The 16234-nt window shown below is 40.0% G+C and overlaps 1 protein-coding gene across 1 annotated transcript in view; it reads right to left on the bottom strand.

The window, feature by feature from the left end:
* Positions 1-15394: 15394 nt before the first annotated feature.
* Positions 15395-16234, bottom strand: part of RB1CC1 (RB1-inducible coiled-coil 1) — a gene marked incomplete at its 5' end in the record, with an annotated part of 36143 nt that continues 35303 nt past the window's right edge. Inside the window, one exon of the mRNA XM_010087225.1 lies at positions 15395-16031. Coding sequence (XP_010085527.1) covers positions 15954-16031 — 78 coding nt within the window. The remainder of the gene's footprint in view (positions 16032-16234) is intronic.

Below are 16234 nucleotides of genomic sequence, written 5' to 3'. Positions count from 1 at the left end.
CCTGCTGAAACTCAAGAGAGGTTTTTTAGCCCAAATCTCAGTTATCTCAAGGTCCCTCCTAATTCAGTGTCATCCACAAATCTGCTGAGGGTGTGCTCTGCCACGTGAGGCACATGGTCCACGATGCTTTCAGGAACAGGGGTGAGGCAGCCTAGAGTTCCCTTGATCCTCCGTTTGCCTTTCCCATCCACCTTCCATGGTCTGTCACCTGTTCCTCTCAGTGTTGGCTCCCCTCCTTCCCAAACCGTGATGGGTTTGGTTTTCCTCTGGAGACTAAGCAAGGGAGGAGGGTGGTGGGGAAGGAAAAAAAAAAAAAAATATCCAAGCAATACTTTTATATTACACCTCTGCAGCCTGTCATCAATTCACCTTTTACATTATTCCCTTTTGCATTTTAGTTCATCTCAGTACATTTTCGCCTGGCTATCCCCTAAACAAGCCAAACTTTGCTCTCTTACAAGGCAAAGAGGACAGACAGACTGGAAGGACAGACAGTTTGCCCCTGCCTTTGTGGTATCTTTCCATCATGTTAAATTTCCCAAGTTCTGTGTTGACAGAAAAGTTCCTAGCGCACCACTGCACTCCATTTGCTGCTTTATGTGTCGTCCCTTTTACACATCTTCCCTCTGCACCAAACATCCCATTACTTCTTCCCGTTTCCTTCTTGTTTAATCTCCAATAAACCGGAGCCTTTTTTTCATCCTGTAGCCTTAATTATTCACACACGATGTGGAACTGCCCTCAAGTTCTAAAGAAAAGTAGAATAAACTGTTATTTATGCAATTATTCCCTCAATGTTACATTATATAACAGCTCTTGGGGCAAAATCCTGAGAAATGTATTACCTGGGGAGACACAGTCTTGTCGTCATCACCAGGTAGCATTTTCCACCCTTAATGATTCTCTGATTCTATGATCAGGTCACTCACTATCTCACCATCACTCACTATCTCACTCCAGATACGTCCTGGCTGCTTCTCGGAACACACTGCACGTTAAACAAAAGACTGTATTGTGTGGTCTACAAATATAGGCCAGATGTCACTTAAGTAGAAATGTTAAAGTAGTATAAACAACAGAAATGTAGTAAAATGCTCTTTAAGAATTCCTTAGAAATAAATGTCTGTTATCCTGAAACTTAGTTATTGCATTTTCTTAGAACTTTCAAGAAGACGACATAAAAAGGCCGAGAAAAGCACACAAGAATGACCAAAATGATGCACAGATTTCATTTTGGCAGAAGGAAACACAGCTCCAAATACTCGATATTGCTATTTCAAACCAGCTCAGTACATAAACTGTTTACACAGGGCCTCAAAGTCAGACGGTATGTAACGATTCTCTTCACACTTATGAGCACTATCATTATGCTAGGAGAGAACTGTTTTTAAGCTATTAAACAAAGCCAATAATTTCTATGATATATGTATTCAAAATGATGTGTGAGATAATGTATTCAAAATGTATATATGCTGCACCTACGTGTTAATTACTAATCTGTAATTTTATCTATTACATTTATGAACTAACTTAAATGTCAAATGGTGAATGCATATAAATTCATTATGCCATCCTATTATGAAAATAGGTCCTCCCATGTAGCAGTGGAAAAGCTGCATCTTTCACCCAAAAATTATACCAAAAGGGAAACAAAATACTGCCCTCCACCTACAAACTCTCATTGCTCCCAGCGGAGCCCAGACCTGTTACAGCACAGGTTTCTAATATAACGAAATGCTACATTAGTCAAAGATTTTTATAAATATGGGTCATGACTGTGCTATGATGCACTTCACAGCTGTGATGCCCTTGTCTCTAATGCGATAAAACTATCAAAGCTGAACGTTTCTTGCAGACAGTTTACATTTTATGATGACATTCCCTTGAATCTTAAATGTACCAGCCTTTCTTGTTTGTGGGTTTAGAGCTCTCCTCCGTAAATGGAAACGTGAGCTACTGATGAAAATATTCATGAACTCTTTGTCATGCTGTTTTTATGGAAGGAAATTCCATCTATATCATGATCATGCACTGACAAGTAAACTAATCTTTGCTCTTATGTATTAGTCATATTTTCCCTTATGTTCTTTGTAGAGCAACTGGCACGTATGTACTTAATTTAATTGTGTATAAATAATTAACAGGGCCTTTATCATATCACCTTGATAGCTCATTTGGGCTAACAGTGTTTAGCCTTAGAGCCAGGCAAACAATGAATTTTTCACACTTAATCAGCATGTGATGTTTATCAGCCTTGCAGAAATGGATGCTGATTTAAGAATAACTAATCCTAAATCTGCATATCTTATTAAGGAGCTGGCCAATGCCAACTAGGATCTCCACTTTAATGTTCACTTCCAGTGACAGCACTCATAGATCTACGTGCAGATTTTACTCATTGTTGTGTGCAAGCATCATACTAAGAAGTTCTCAAGCAATGATCCACTGGAGTTCTCCAGTTAGCACACCAGCTGGTTTTCTGAAGATTGTTATATGGCTGATAGTGGAGAGTAAAGAGTAGGGATACATCCTGTGTATTAGGATGGTTATTATTTAATACTCAAAACAACTTTGTAACACAAGACAAATAGAACAGAGCCTCTCTAGCACACGTTTATTGTTCTCAGAACAGTGCCTGCAGCTTTCTGAAGGGATTTGTGGTTCCAGCTCACCAAAGACCTCTGAGAAACATTCGTACCTGTTTTGCCTTTTATACATTGCAGAGTAACCTTCTCATTTTCATCTTTGTCAACAGGACACGTTTGTGCATCACTATTAACATTACAGCTGCTGTTAAAGGTGCAGGGCAAGCACCTCCACTGCCTGTAGCTGCACAGGTTTCCTAGGAAGTGATGGGGGGAAAGCTTCCCAACTAGTCTTGCCTCTTCTCGAGAGGATGAGCCAACCACTGCTCTGACCTCTCAAAAGGCAATAGCCACAGGGAGGGGAGGCGAAAGAGTCATTACCGTGCAGCTGCACTAATTACGTGTTGGATGGGGCACAGAGGAGCAGCCTAGGAGCTCTGTGCAGGAGCTTGAAATCCCTGGCTCTGTTCCTGCTTACCATTGCCAGTATTACATCATTCCACTAGGACATCCACACCAGTTTTGAACTGCCATTAAACTGGAGAACAACCAAGCTCATCTTTCCCACCTGTACTATTTATATTGCAAGATTTTCAGGAAAAAGTACATTGCACACTATTTCTGACCCAAACGTGTGCTTGCAAGGTAGCTTACAATCATGTACAGCTTTGAAATACAGGGGGACGTAGGGAGGAAAAAATTCTTACGGAAGCTCCAGCATCACTTACACTGTAATATCAATTGAATTTGCCCTACAAGCCAACGACAGGGAGTCCAGAGTTGTCAAAAGTGAGTTCAGCCATACGAAGAATCTGCCTGGGCAGCCAGTTTCCGTGATTACCCATTCTGCTCCCCCATGCCTTTCTGATGTGGGAAGACGCTCTAGCTGTTTTAACTTCATCTCACTGGAATGTGTTTTTCAAATGTTTTAATAAGTTATGACCCTACTTGTCTATGCAATGCAGTTCCTCAAACACTTCAGCTGTGCTCCTCTCCTATCAGCTGTTTCAGCTGCAAATTCCATAACAGCTGGGATGTTTAGGAAAAAGGGAAGTTTATACCTTGCTAAATAGGGCTGTTGCTATCCCAGTGACAAATTCTCTGGCTGGATTAATATCTGACAAGAGTTTTTTGGCTTTTTTTTTTTTTTTTGAAGCATGTTTATTATCTTTCATGACTCCTTGAACCGTGAACCTTCCAAAGGGCACTGGATGTTTTCCACCTCCCACAGCGCGAATGTCACGGGGGACATAACCTGCCTGCAGATCTCTGCACATCTGGCAGCTGCAGCAGCTGAAGAGATGCTCACAGAGAAAGAGTACACTGCCTCCTGCTTTACTTCTCATTCCCAGCATTGACATCACGTCCTGCTTAGGCACAAGTGCTAAGGAGTGGGAAGCCTTGTTGTCCATCGGTTACCAAGGGGCAGCTGCCAGAGGAACATCATTTGTATTTGAATGAATCCTGATATTACCTTGTCATCAAAGGCCTTAGGTAATAATTTCATTTAACAAATCCAGCTCAGAGAAAGATTAGAAGGCTAAAAGTGGCTCCAAACCAAGCTAGGGTTAAAAAAAACAACCAACAAACCCAACATATCATGCCCATCACATTTCAAGAAAGCCAGCTTGAAGACTGTTAAATATTGATTTGAAGGAGTCTGGAGAGAGTTTCAAAACTGGAAATCCGTTCTTGGTTTACTGAGCCAACAGCAACAAATGCCTTTGAAGATGTATTAAAACCTCTATGTCTAGAGGAATGCTGTAAGTGTAAGTTAAGAGGTGATACTTGGCTGTTACTGCCTTGATGGCTTTGATCCCTCTTGTGTCTCCCCCCTTGCTAAAGCCTTGAGATGCTTGCCTGAGCTGCTTTTTATGATTTAAAACATTAATTCGTTCTGTCTTCTGGGCAACTCAGAACCTCATTCTCCCAAACCAGCTCGACCTCTGCAGCTTTCAGCCAGTCCACCAGTCAGTGGGGGCATGCTCATTACAGCCCTTCCCTGCAAAAGAGACGTCAGTGTGGGATGTGGAAGCAAGATTTGTCAGTAGGACCTAGGTTCTCAAAATGATTTTGTTGCACGCTAAGCACTTGGCAACCTACATAACGCTAAGGACAGCCAGCAACATAGGTATGAGATAAAACTTGCTCAACACACTGGTTTTGGTTACTGCTTTGAATGTAATAGAGACTAATTTTAAAAACATTTGTAAAGTTTCCAAGGAAATCCTTCAGTATGATACCTACGCATCCAACCCAATGAGAGCACTTCCAGCCATTATCTCCACTGGCAACAGAGCACACACCCAATGCAAAGCTGCCCTAGCAATAATTTGATGTCCACCCTTAGGGTGACAGTCTTCAGGTTTTCTAGTCACAGAGCTGAAGACTGGACCAACACCAAGTAGCACGTGCACAGATACACACAACGGACACAGGAACTGGACCACATGCTCCCTCCCAAGACATAGAATCATAGAATCATTAAGGTTGGAAAAGACCTCAAGGATCATCAAGTCCAATGTGGAGTCTTTGCCCTTGGAGATGTTCCTGGTTAGAATGGTCAGTCTGGCTGGCAGATTTCTGTGAAGGCACCTTAGACCTGTCCCCCCATGGGCAGGAAAAAACCACGCAAACTCTTGAAGACTTCTAAAGATCAATCTATGCAGTCAATCGAAAAGAGGATGCAACATCTTCAGGAGGGGAAGATGTTTTCCTGCTTCCTGTAACCAAGCAGACACAGGGTCACTCAAGCATTTTTGTGTCCAACATACCCCCTAGGTCCTGTCTAACGTGTCCTGGGCCAGAGACCAGCAAAACAAGAACAGGGACTGGAAACTGAGCCACGTGCATTGGATTTATTAGGCAGGCCCCTTTTTTTTTTTTTTTTTTTTTTTTTACTTATGTTTAGAAAGTAAGATGAATTACTGTAACAAACACCTAGGAATTAGCTGGAGTCCTGACACCAAGACTAAGCATCACTGGGGAGGACAGGCTTGTGTTATTTTTAATTAGGCAGGTTGTGTTCAATTCAGTTCTGATGAAGAAAAATATAATGGCCTATAGCATACCAAACTAAGGTAAAATGAAATTATCTAATCAGCTTTCTGACTTAAATGCTAAAAAATTACACAGAAAGATACATATGCAAACACTCAGTAGAAGAGCAGCAAGAGATGTCATCCCCAGCTTTTCTGGCAGATGGAGGAACGGCTCATGCTGGTGGAATACGCAGTTACTCTAAAGCCTTTCCTCAGCACTGTAGAAATAGATTAGTCTAAACCAAACCTAATTATTTACTTTTTCATATAAGGACATCTATTGAATTACTTAAAGGAAATTCATATTTATCCATAACTGAGACACTTTTCACCATGAAAATCACTCTAAGAACATAGTTGCTAGCTAAAGTTCACAGCTTGATGGATGTTTTTGTTTAAGGCACTTCATCTGATTAGTCTGTAGTGAGGGCCAAATCCCAAAATAGTTACCTGGATGTTTAAACTCATTATAATGAATGTACACTTCCTTAGTCTCACAGCACAACACCAAGAGATTTTTAACACGACTATTTTTGTTTTTCCAATATACCTCCCAAGATTAGCATCAGCTTCCTCCCCCCTTTTTTTTTTTCTCAATATGTGTACTTTCGTCAAGTATCAGAGATGCAGAAGAATTTTTAAAGACACATTTGACATAAACCAGTGAAAAAGTCTTTTAAGTGAGATTAGATTTTTTTTTTAATTGTTGAAAAACCAAACATTAAATGAGATAGAACAGATATTGAGAGCTTTAGCTTACATATGATTACAAGAATACCTTTAAATGGATATAGCTTTAATAAAATCCCACAAGGCAGTCTTTCTCATTAAGTGTATTTTTATTTTGGCACATGTATTTCTTTGTAGACAGCTGTTGGTTCTCTTTTTTCAGTTTAAAGCTGTTGGAGAAAGGCACCAACAACATTTTTCTGACAAAGCTGGCTACTGCATGATCCTGCGACATCGCCCATTGGGTGTTTAATATCCAGGGCTGCTTGAATTCTTGCAGAACCCTGCATCACTTAATAGACTACATTGTCCACGGCACTGCAGATGTTAGAGGAGTCAAAGGTTCACCTCAGCAAGACACTAATAGAAACCATTCTTACTAAAGATAAGGCTTCTCATGAATAATGAAAAAAATCAAAGGCAATTTCATCAGTTGTCCTTTGGCTCATATTTCCCGTCACAGATGACTTTTTCCTAATTTGGATAAAAAGGATTTCAAAGCAACAGCAGGTTTTTTTTATTAGTTTCATAACTTCATGGGAATTTCCCACTGATGTGGCTGTGACATTCAGGGATTCGAAGAACCAAAAAAAAATAAAAATCTGCTTTCCTCACAGATACCCATCTAGTTGCCACCACTTCTCTAGCAGAAAAATCTCTGCCCCTTTCTCCTGCCAGTAAAGAAACTCAGTTGTGTAAAGTTACAAATTCCTACTACAGGCAAAAATAAAATAAAATAAAATAAAACTACACCTCCTAAAAATTGGCACAAATCATTCCAAACTCTGAATGGTTAGGACCAGTCCACTAAATTCATTTATAGGTGATGTTTTGCTGTTGCCTGGACTTGCAGGTCTTCCTTTACTATGTACTATGCACTGCTGTCAGGTGCCATGACATTAATTTCATTTGGCATCACTGAGCCTCAAAGTAAGAGAGACACCTTCCTCCAGCAACATGGAAGAACTGGCTTTGTTAATTCACTATTCCTGGCCTCTTCTCTAAAGGAACAAGTGATAGGACAAGAGGAAACGGCCTCAAGTTGCACCAGGGGAGGTTTAGGCTGGATGTTAGAAAAAATTTCTTCACTGCAAGAGTGCTCAGGCATTGGAACAGGCTGCCCAGGGCAGTGGTGGAGTCACCATCCCTGGAGGGGGCCAGGAAATGGGTGGATGTGGTGCTTGGGGATATGGGGTAGTGGGTTGGGTGGTGTTGGGTTGACGGTTGGACTTGATGATCCTTGAGGTCTTTTCCAACCTTAATGATTCTATGACTCCAAGTCCCTATTTTTTCTCATCATGTAACACAAACCAGTTGGAATAACTTTGATCTTCTCCAAGCCATCAGCTTGGGCTCTCTGCTCTGGAAATATAGCTCCATGCAGGATCAGATGTCTTTCATTAACCACTTCACATATTTGCATGTTATGAGCAGCCAAGATGATGGGAACATTTTCCTGGGCTAGAAAACCAGAGGTTCCAGGAAAAAAAAACAGGATCCACTGGAGTATTTGGTGAAGCACATGGGAACCTTCAGCAAACCCCAACAGAAAGCACAACCTGCACCAAGCCACGCTACAGCTGCGCACATGGCTCACATTACTGGCACATAATTCTTCTGCCAACGTGGAAATGCACATCGGCAGACACAGCTCTGCAGACGTCACTGGGCCCCCAGAGCCCCCGCTGCCTTTCCTCGGGGTCACAGCCACCGCTGGGCTTGCTCTTCCCAGCAGTCTGCATTCAGCAATCTTCCCCCCATCGTCCTTTTGGCTGCAGCAAGATAAATCAAAATTTCCTTTCCCCTCTCAAAGCTGATAGCTATTTCTGTTACAGGTTTATCTAATCTGGGAATTCTCAGAACTATGCTAGAATCTGCTAATTTCCACCTCAAACCTGAACAACATCATTTCCACTCTGATATTTCTTACAAGTACCGAAGCTTTTTTTTTCAAGCAGCTAATACCACAAATCATCTGTTTTTACTTCTGCCCTGAAGACAGCACAATTTTTCTTGCCTTTTCCTAGTTTTCATATCTTCCTGAAATGGAACCAGCCATTCCCTCCTTAAAATCGCCATCAAAGAGGCACTCAAAGTGTGAAGGCTTTGGGTCAGAAGTAAACTCTCAGCAGATGAGCGTTGGCTGCCCAGCAGGGCACTGCCCACTCTGCTCTTCCACAGTTCAGGACTTTTCCTCAAGGAAAAAATTCTACATATATTCTCCTACAGTATCGAATAACAGATATGAAAGATCAGGAGTCAAGGAAAAGAACAAGGGCTAAACATCCATGTTAGAAAGTCAAAAACATCACAAATGGGAGAAAAAGATGCTGAACAGCTGCAGGTTGTGAGGCTTAGTCTGCGTGAAACGTGGTCCTGGGAAAGCAGCTCAGCAGATATCCTTATTTCCATCCACCAAAACATCCTACAGAGAAATCAGTGGAATTACGAGCAACCACTAAGTGGAATTACAGTACAATAAAACAGTCACTTATCCTCAAGAAAGTATTCTCTAGTCCAAGAGCCACTGAGTTACTTTATCTTATTTCTCAATAATTTGCAGTTTTTCCTTCTTCCAAAGCAGAAGTGTAGCCTGTATAGTCCCATGCATCCCTTCTAGTATTTTTTTAAAAAAAAAAACAGAAGATATGTTCAGTCACAAATCAAAATTTTAACTTTGTGGAAAGAGAGGATACACAGGCTAAACTAACGCCTTGCAGGAAACGACTCTGTAACAACAGCGACGCCGTGCTCCTGTTTCCATGCTACACAACCTATACAGACACATAGGTTAGAAGCAAGGCACCGACACACCTCAGTCACAGCCATTGACTGGAGGTGGAGCACAGAAGGAAGAAAGCAACTAAATTGTAGCTGTTACCACGTTTAATGTCTACTTTAATTGCTCATCAAATAAACACACATGAATTGTCTCAAAACCACAACATAACTGTTTAACTACCCTGCATGCATAACTGGATACAGTTCAATAAAAAAGAACCTTAATTTTTTTAACTCTGGTTTTAAAATAAGAAAGCATCTAATTATGTATCTTTAAAAATAGATTTAAACATTACTTATGTCAAAAAAAACTGCGTGAGAATAAGAGTTTATTTTTTTCCATTCCATTGAAGCAAACCATGGATTTTGTGTTATAAAAAGACTCCTGGATTCCTGGGACACACTTAAAATAGTCACTTATCAAGATCCATCTTATGCCTTCAAAAATTTAATAACAGTCCTCCCCTGCACTGGAATATTTTTTTCACATCTAGGATGGATTTAAAATGAAAATAACTACTAAATCAACGATTTCAACTTTCACGTTATAATCATGTGTCTATTTAAAAAGGAACAGCTAAGCACACGGAAATGGAAGTGCTACTATTGCTCCGTCACTTCTCTAATTACTGTGTTCACAGACTTAACAAAAATATTCCCTCAGAAAGAACCCAAAGGCGGTTATGCAACAGTGACAGACATTGTCCTGTAGAAACTATTCATCTCTTGTAAACTAAAAACGGGGAGATTGGACTTTCTTGAGGTGTATTAAAAGCATATAAATGCCAAACCCGAAAGTAGTTGGAATTCTGAGTATTTGTGACTGGGGAGAGTCGAAGCTGGCAGGAACAGACTTTTTTCCAGGGGCTCATGAATCACCACCTCTCGCAGCAGAGCACTTCAGAGAGAAGGGCGTACGACTGAAGCAGCATCCTGGGTTTGGTTCCTCTGACAGCAGCGTGTGCAGCACTGCTTCACCACTGGTCCTGCAGCCACGCTCTCAGCGAGCAGCTGGAAGGCTAGACTTGAACACCTTCAGAAATAACTTTTTGCTCTGCTAGCCAAGGAGCTCAGACCTTTGCTGAAATGTCTGTCCGAGTACCAGTTGCTGGGATTTATGTCAAGAGGGATCACACGAAGCTTCTGGCAAGGTTTCTTCAACCCCTCACTGTCCTCCTCTTCCTCCCGCCGACATCCAGGGGTCAACGCAGCCACAGCAGCCTGGCTCGACACAAGGAAAACCAACATCCTAAAGAACTTGCCTGTTGATCCTGTGCCATGAGAATGGTCACAGGCCAACGTCAGAGTCCAAGCTCTGGTCACAGTGTGGTCTGCTGCTCCTCAACACACAAACATCCACTCCCTCCTTTGCTCCTCCTCCATCATCTTCACTGAGAGGTTACAGCTACAGGGATAGGGCTTGGAAACAAACCAACTCCAGAACCCACACAGCAGGATTTTGGCAGCACGTCAGAGTGTGAAAGCATCCAATGGGAAAGGGCATTTTGTTAGAAACAAATATTTAATTCACCCCAATGTTAGCGCAAGCAATGAGAAGCACGAAGCAAGCAACTTCAACATCAGACTAACAACCTGCTGTGAAAACACATCAAACAAGTCACCCAGGCAGCAGAACTGGCCATAAACTGCGGGTGCATTGCTCCCCCAGAACATGCAGGAGGTGCCGTTGACGGAGAAAGCTAAAACACCATAAAACCAGCACGGAGCAGCCGGAGAGCTGAGACCATTATGCTGAAGCTTTCCATCACAACTGGTAAAGCACAGCCCGAAGCCAATGTGCTCAGTCTACAGCAAAGCGGTGCAGCCGTTAATTCCCCACCTGCACATTCAGCAAGAGGATCACAAGTATAAACTACAGAACGGGTAAGCTCCTAAGTGCTAAACTCCAACAAAACAGAAACTCTTTGGTTATACAAATCCAAAGTTCTGTACCTAATCTTCATTAAAAATAAAAATGAGACATTACTTAATGTATTTTTCTGGACCTCTAATACTCCCAGCACAGGTAGTAAGCATCAGCATTTTTTAAAGATGAATACACAAGCATGCATTCATGTGTTTAGAACAGGTAGATATCACACAGAGATCTGGAGCAGAAACAGGATTTATTAATCTACATGAATGTGATGACAAGGTTCTCCATTGACACGTTTTGGCGAACTGTAAAAATTCGTGATTAGGAGATAAGATACCAGCAATGCTCCTCCCACCGCAGAAAATCTGCTCCTCACTCAGTACTTCTGCCTAAAAAGTAAAACACACAGTGCAAACCACCTGTTAAGAAAGTCCCAAGAAAAACAGGTAAAAGGCAAATTCATATGGTGCTTAGGGACATGGGTTAGTGGGTTGGGTGGGGTTGGGTTGACGGTTGGACTTGATGATCCTTGAGGTCTTTTCCAACCTTTATGATTCTATGATTCAAGGGCAACAAGCAAAAGTTAGAGAAAGAAAAGCAAGACTACCATCCACAATCAACGTCATAGACTGGAGACAAAAATATAGAGCAACTTTTCAGCAGTGCACTAATATACCGTAAATTCATGGCCTGAAATATTCTATTATGAGATGGAATTAATATGCAGAACAAAAATTCGATGCATTTGCTGGGATTCAACAGAGAAATAATAATTTGGCTGCTGTGACATTGCTTGCATTTAAAATAACAAAAAACTTATAGTAAAAGCATGTGAAAAACTAGAATTTACTTAAGATAATGAACTTTTTGAGGGGAAAACTTTAAATTACTCAAATTACACCATCAGTTTCAACCCAGCCTTCAAAACAAAGGACTAAATTGAATGTCTGCCAAATTAGTTGTAAACTCAAGACCTTTAGTCAAAAAGTCACAGCAATTCAGCCTGAGCAGGGGGTTGGACAAGATGACCTTGGGAGGTCCCTTCCAACCTCAGCCGGTCTGTGAGCCTGACACCCTTTGAGTGTGTCAACACTGAACTCAACACTGAGCCAGTATTTGGAGACAGGGGAAGAGACTTTCTCATGTTCCCGGTATTTTATGTGGATGTTATTAATGTGAGTAACACAGTAAGTGCCAAAGGAAGTAACTGTTTATTCTTTATCATCACGGCTTTAGGACTCCAATAGCCAAATGCAGCTTGAAAACCCAAAAGAGTTCTTGGATGGTGAATGCTCCATTTCTAAAATTATCAGTTTGGCACTAATAATTCCCTGCGTTACAATTTATTAATGAAAAAAATTATAGGAATGAATAAGCATTATGAAGTACTCTTCAATTTTTGCTATAACTGTTTACAGCTTGTCTGGCTTCTAGCTAGAACTCCACAAAACAAGAAAGAATGCAGTGTTAGGTCACGGAGAAAACTTGTGCTGCAAGAAGGCGCAGAATACTTTTCCAGAGCAGAGGGCAGACTTCCCAGTCCTGCTACGTGACATATGTAATGACAACTATATTTAGGGAAAAGCATAAACTTCAGTGTAAACTGGTCGTACTCACAGACCATCTTAAGATTCAAATGAACCACAGCTGAATTCTCAACAGCACTTGAGACCGTTTTGCACTTCCAAAATATAGTTGCCTTTGTCTAAAGCCATACTTATGGAATAAACGGATATTAGCAGTAGCACAAGAGGCTTTTGCAGGAAGTTTCCAACATGCAAGCTGCACAAAAGAACTAGAGAAATCTCCCACCATGAACTTTGTCCTCCAGCTTCCCCTCTAACCCCTCTGAATATGCTCCTCATCCAAATGATATAGCTACATACAAGATTTTACTATGGAGCAAGATGAAACGCATAGGTGGCGCATAACAAGCATAGCTTCAAGAATTAGTAAGGCTGTGACATACAAAAAATATGTAAACTACATTTTTTTCAATGGCTGTTCAGAATCATTACTGAATATGTTAGGAGTTTGTTTGACAGAATTTCCATTCGGAATATACATAAAGATTATAAAACAAAACACATGACAGATATTCCTAAAACCCAAAGCCATTGCTGGTCATTTATATTTTAAAAATACGATGTCACGTAACAATAACAGATACATCCTGGTATTCTTTGAAGTGGCAGATATCAGCGGGGAAGGACTTTTTCTTCCCTCACAGTTTGCATTACAGTACTTTATTTTAATCAATTTATTTAGGTGCTCCACAAGTTCACTTTCATATACTGCTGATGTGTTTCTGAGCTATATAAATGTCAGTCACACCTTTGTCTCTCTTAAGCTAGAAATCAAGCCAACATTCATCATAAATCATCGCTGCTACTGGCCACATAAAAGCTTAAATATGTATATTTGTTAATCTGGGCAACAATAAACTGAGACTAGAAAGCTCAGATTTGTTTACAGACAAAGATGAAAGGATTTCTGATTTTTTTTTTTAAATTTTTTTAATTGTCAGCACTTGAGTTCTATACTCACCCTACTTCTGCACTCAGGGCGACCATTCCGGAGCCTGCAATGAACTTCATGGTATGTCATCCACACAGAGTAGTGCTTAACGAGAGCAGGGGATTGGAAAAACACTTTAACTTTTGTATGCCCAAAAAGGAGTGCTGCTTGTAGGTGTGCAGTCCCATGGGGCCATCATCAAATCTACAGTTTTACACAGCTTGGAAGAACTTGACAAACACATCCTTCCCTCCGTCAAGAAAATTCTGGGGGACCTTTCACTCATCTCTGAAGGAGGCTACTCAGTAACAGAAGAGTGGGGTCTTACAGTGTAGTGCTGGATTGCAGGTTCACTGCTGCTACTCAAGGAGTAACTGTCCTCCCAGCGATGGAAGGATTCTGTGCCTCCTTAGTTGGCCTGGTGGCTTCGGGGAGATAATTAGTCCCCGAAGGACAAATTATACTCAACACCGTAGGGAGATGATCTGAGGCTGGGAAAGGTTTGTCAGTGGGGTAAAAGATCATGCTGTGTGTGGACCTTCTTACACCACTCGTGACTCAGCTGAGTAACGGAACAAGACTGCATCCAAACTGCAGACAGAATGGAATTCCCATTTAGTCAAAGGTCAAAAATTCAGTGATTAAAAAAATATTGCATCACGATTTTTTTTTTTTCTTTAAATCTGCTCAGTAGATCTGTGTTATTTATATATTTGACGCTGGGCAGTACTCAACTGTGGTAATACTGTTCTTGAAGAAGGGGGCATATCTTTTTTGCTAAGTAATTTTAAAAAGTCAGTACATCAACTGGCAAATGTAACTATCAAATAAGAATGCAAGTCGACAAAATGACATTGTTTTCCAGAGATCAACTGTCTTAGATTTATTTCATCAAAGGTGTGATACAATTACAAGCCCATGCATTTCATAAAAATCTGAACTTAAAATTCTTATGTAACAAAATTTTAAACAAAGCATATACAGAAGTTTCTGGGTTGTCAAGTGGACTGGTTAGTCTGGAGGAATATTATTTGCAACATATGGGTAGAAGCATTGACATTTTCATGTGAATATTTCTTTATCTCCTTTCCTCCTCCACTCCACACCTTCTGAAGATAAATCACAGCTGAATAATTCTATGGATTAAGTCCTAGACATAAGCTCGTATTTGAATCCAGAATTTCACTTTCCATTAGCTACACACTTACAGTACATCTTTTTATATTGTTATGAAAAAAATAAAATAAATTAGACTACATTTTTAAAATGCAGCCGCTATAACTATTTTGAAAAATGTAATTTATCAGTTTAATTTGCTGACAAAATTTCTGTCTACTGAAATTCTTTGCTATCATTACAAGGTAATTCTTGTAATTCCTGAATATTGTTGAATATTAATGCCTCTTGTCAAAAATTTAGGTATTTCTATGTAATCAAACTGCTGGAGGAATCAGAGAGAAGCTGCAGCAGATTAACATGAAAGAAATATTATAGATAGTATTTAAAAGGCACACAAATACTTCAAACACATACAATTTCAAATCTTTATTGTTTTAAAATTCTACATGTCTTTTACAATTACAGTAATTTGTTACTTAAATGACTCTTGTATGGTTAATGTACAATGAGTTTTTTCCTGAAACTCAACCATGAAATACAATTTCATCAATATGATTTTTTTCTAAATAGATTAATACAAGACTTCTGTTTTGTTGGGAAGAACAAGTGCTTCACTTCGAACAACTGGCACAGGTGTCTTCCCTTCAGAATCTGTCTGATCAATCCATCGAAAGTGCTTTTGAAGATTGCAGATCTAACTGTGACTGATTTTCAAAATCAGTCTATGAAATTACAAGGGTTCTTTTTAACATTAAAGAGCATTTTCATGTAATGAAACAAGTTGCAGTAGTTATTTTTATTCATCTACTGAGGCAAACTCATGTTGAAGAAAAATTATGATTATCTGCATGCAATGAACACTCCTCTTTAAATAGTTGATGAATTTTACACATATAAAGAATCTGTTAAAGAGTGCAAGTACTTTGATAATGATTTCACAAAAGGACGTATGCTGGTAATAATGGTAACTAACATTTAACATCTAAATACAAGCTAATGTATATTTAACAGGCAATTAACACGGCTAACAAACCATGTTTCATGTGGTTGCCCTTTGAGAAAATGAACTCATTTGGTCCACACTCCTACAGTTATCTGGGTAAAAAATTGGAACAGTTAGGGCCAGAGTTTTTGATTAAATTCTTGTTTCTAAAATGTGACCTGTTAAAAAGTAAAAGCAGTACATCAATGATGTATCTTGTCACGACCTCAGTATAAAAAGATGGCCTGGTATTTGGAGTGATGAACGAGCACTGAAGGACAAGTCAAAAAATGGAGACAGAACGAAACTGAAATTTTGTTGCGTTATACTTTCTTGTTCCATGGTACTGCTTTCACTCTGTAGAATTTTGTTCCCAAAGGAACTTTAAATCTGTTTTGTGCCTAAAAAAAAAAAAAATTACAATAGAAAAGTAGGATTATTCCTGCAATTTTTATATTTTTAAGCACAAACTGATCCCACCCCTCAGCATTCACAAGACCCTTTGGAGTCTGGCAAGGTTCTGGGCAGTATGGACACAACTACCAAAGCCACTGTCATGTAACTTTTTTCCTAGTTCCTCTTCTCTTGCTATTCACTGACTATA

Source organism: Pterocles gutturalis, unplaced genomic scaffold (assembly GCF_000699245.1).
Source record: "Pterocles gutturalis isolate BGI_N339 unplaced genomic scaffold, ASM69924v1 scaffold246, whole genome shotgun sequence".
Taxonomy (NCBI): domain Eukaryota; kingdom Metazoa; phylum Chordata; class Aves; order Pterocliformes; family Pteroclidae; genus Pterocles; species Pterocles gutturalis.
This window is presented reverse-complemented; position numbering and strand designations above follow the sequence as displayed.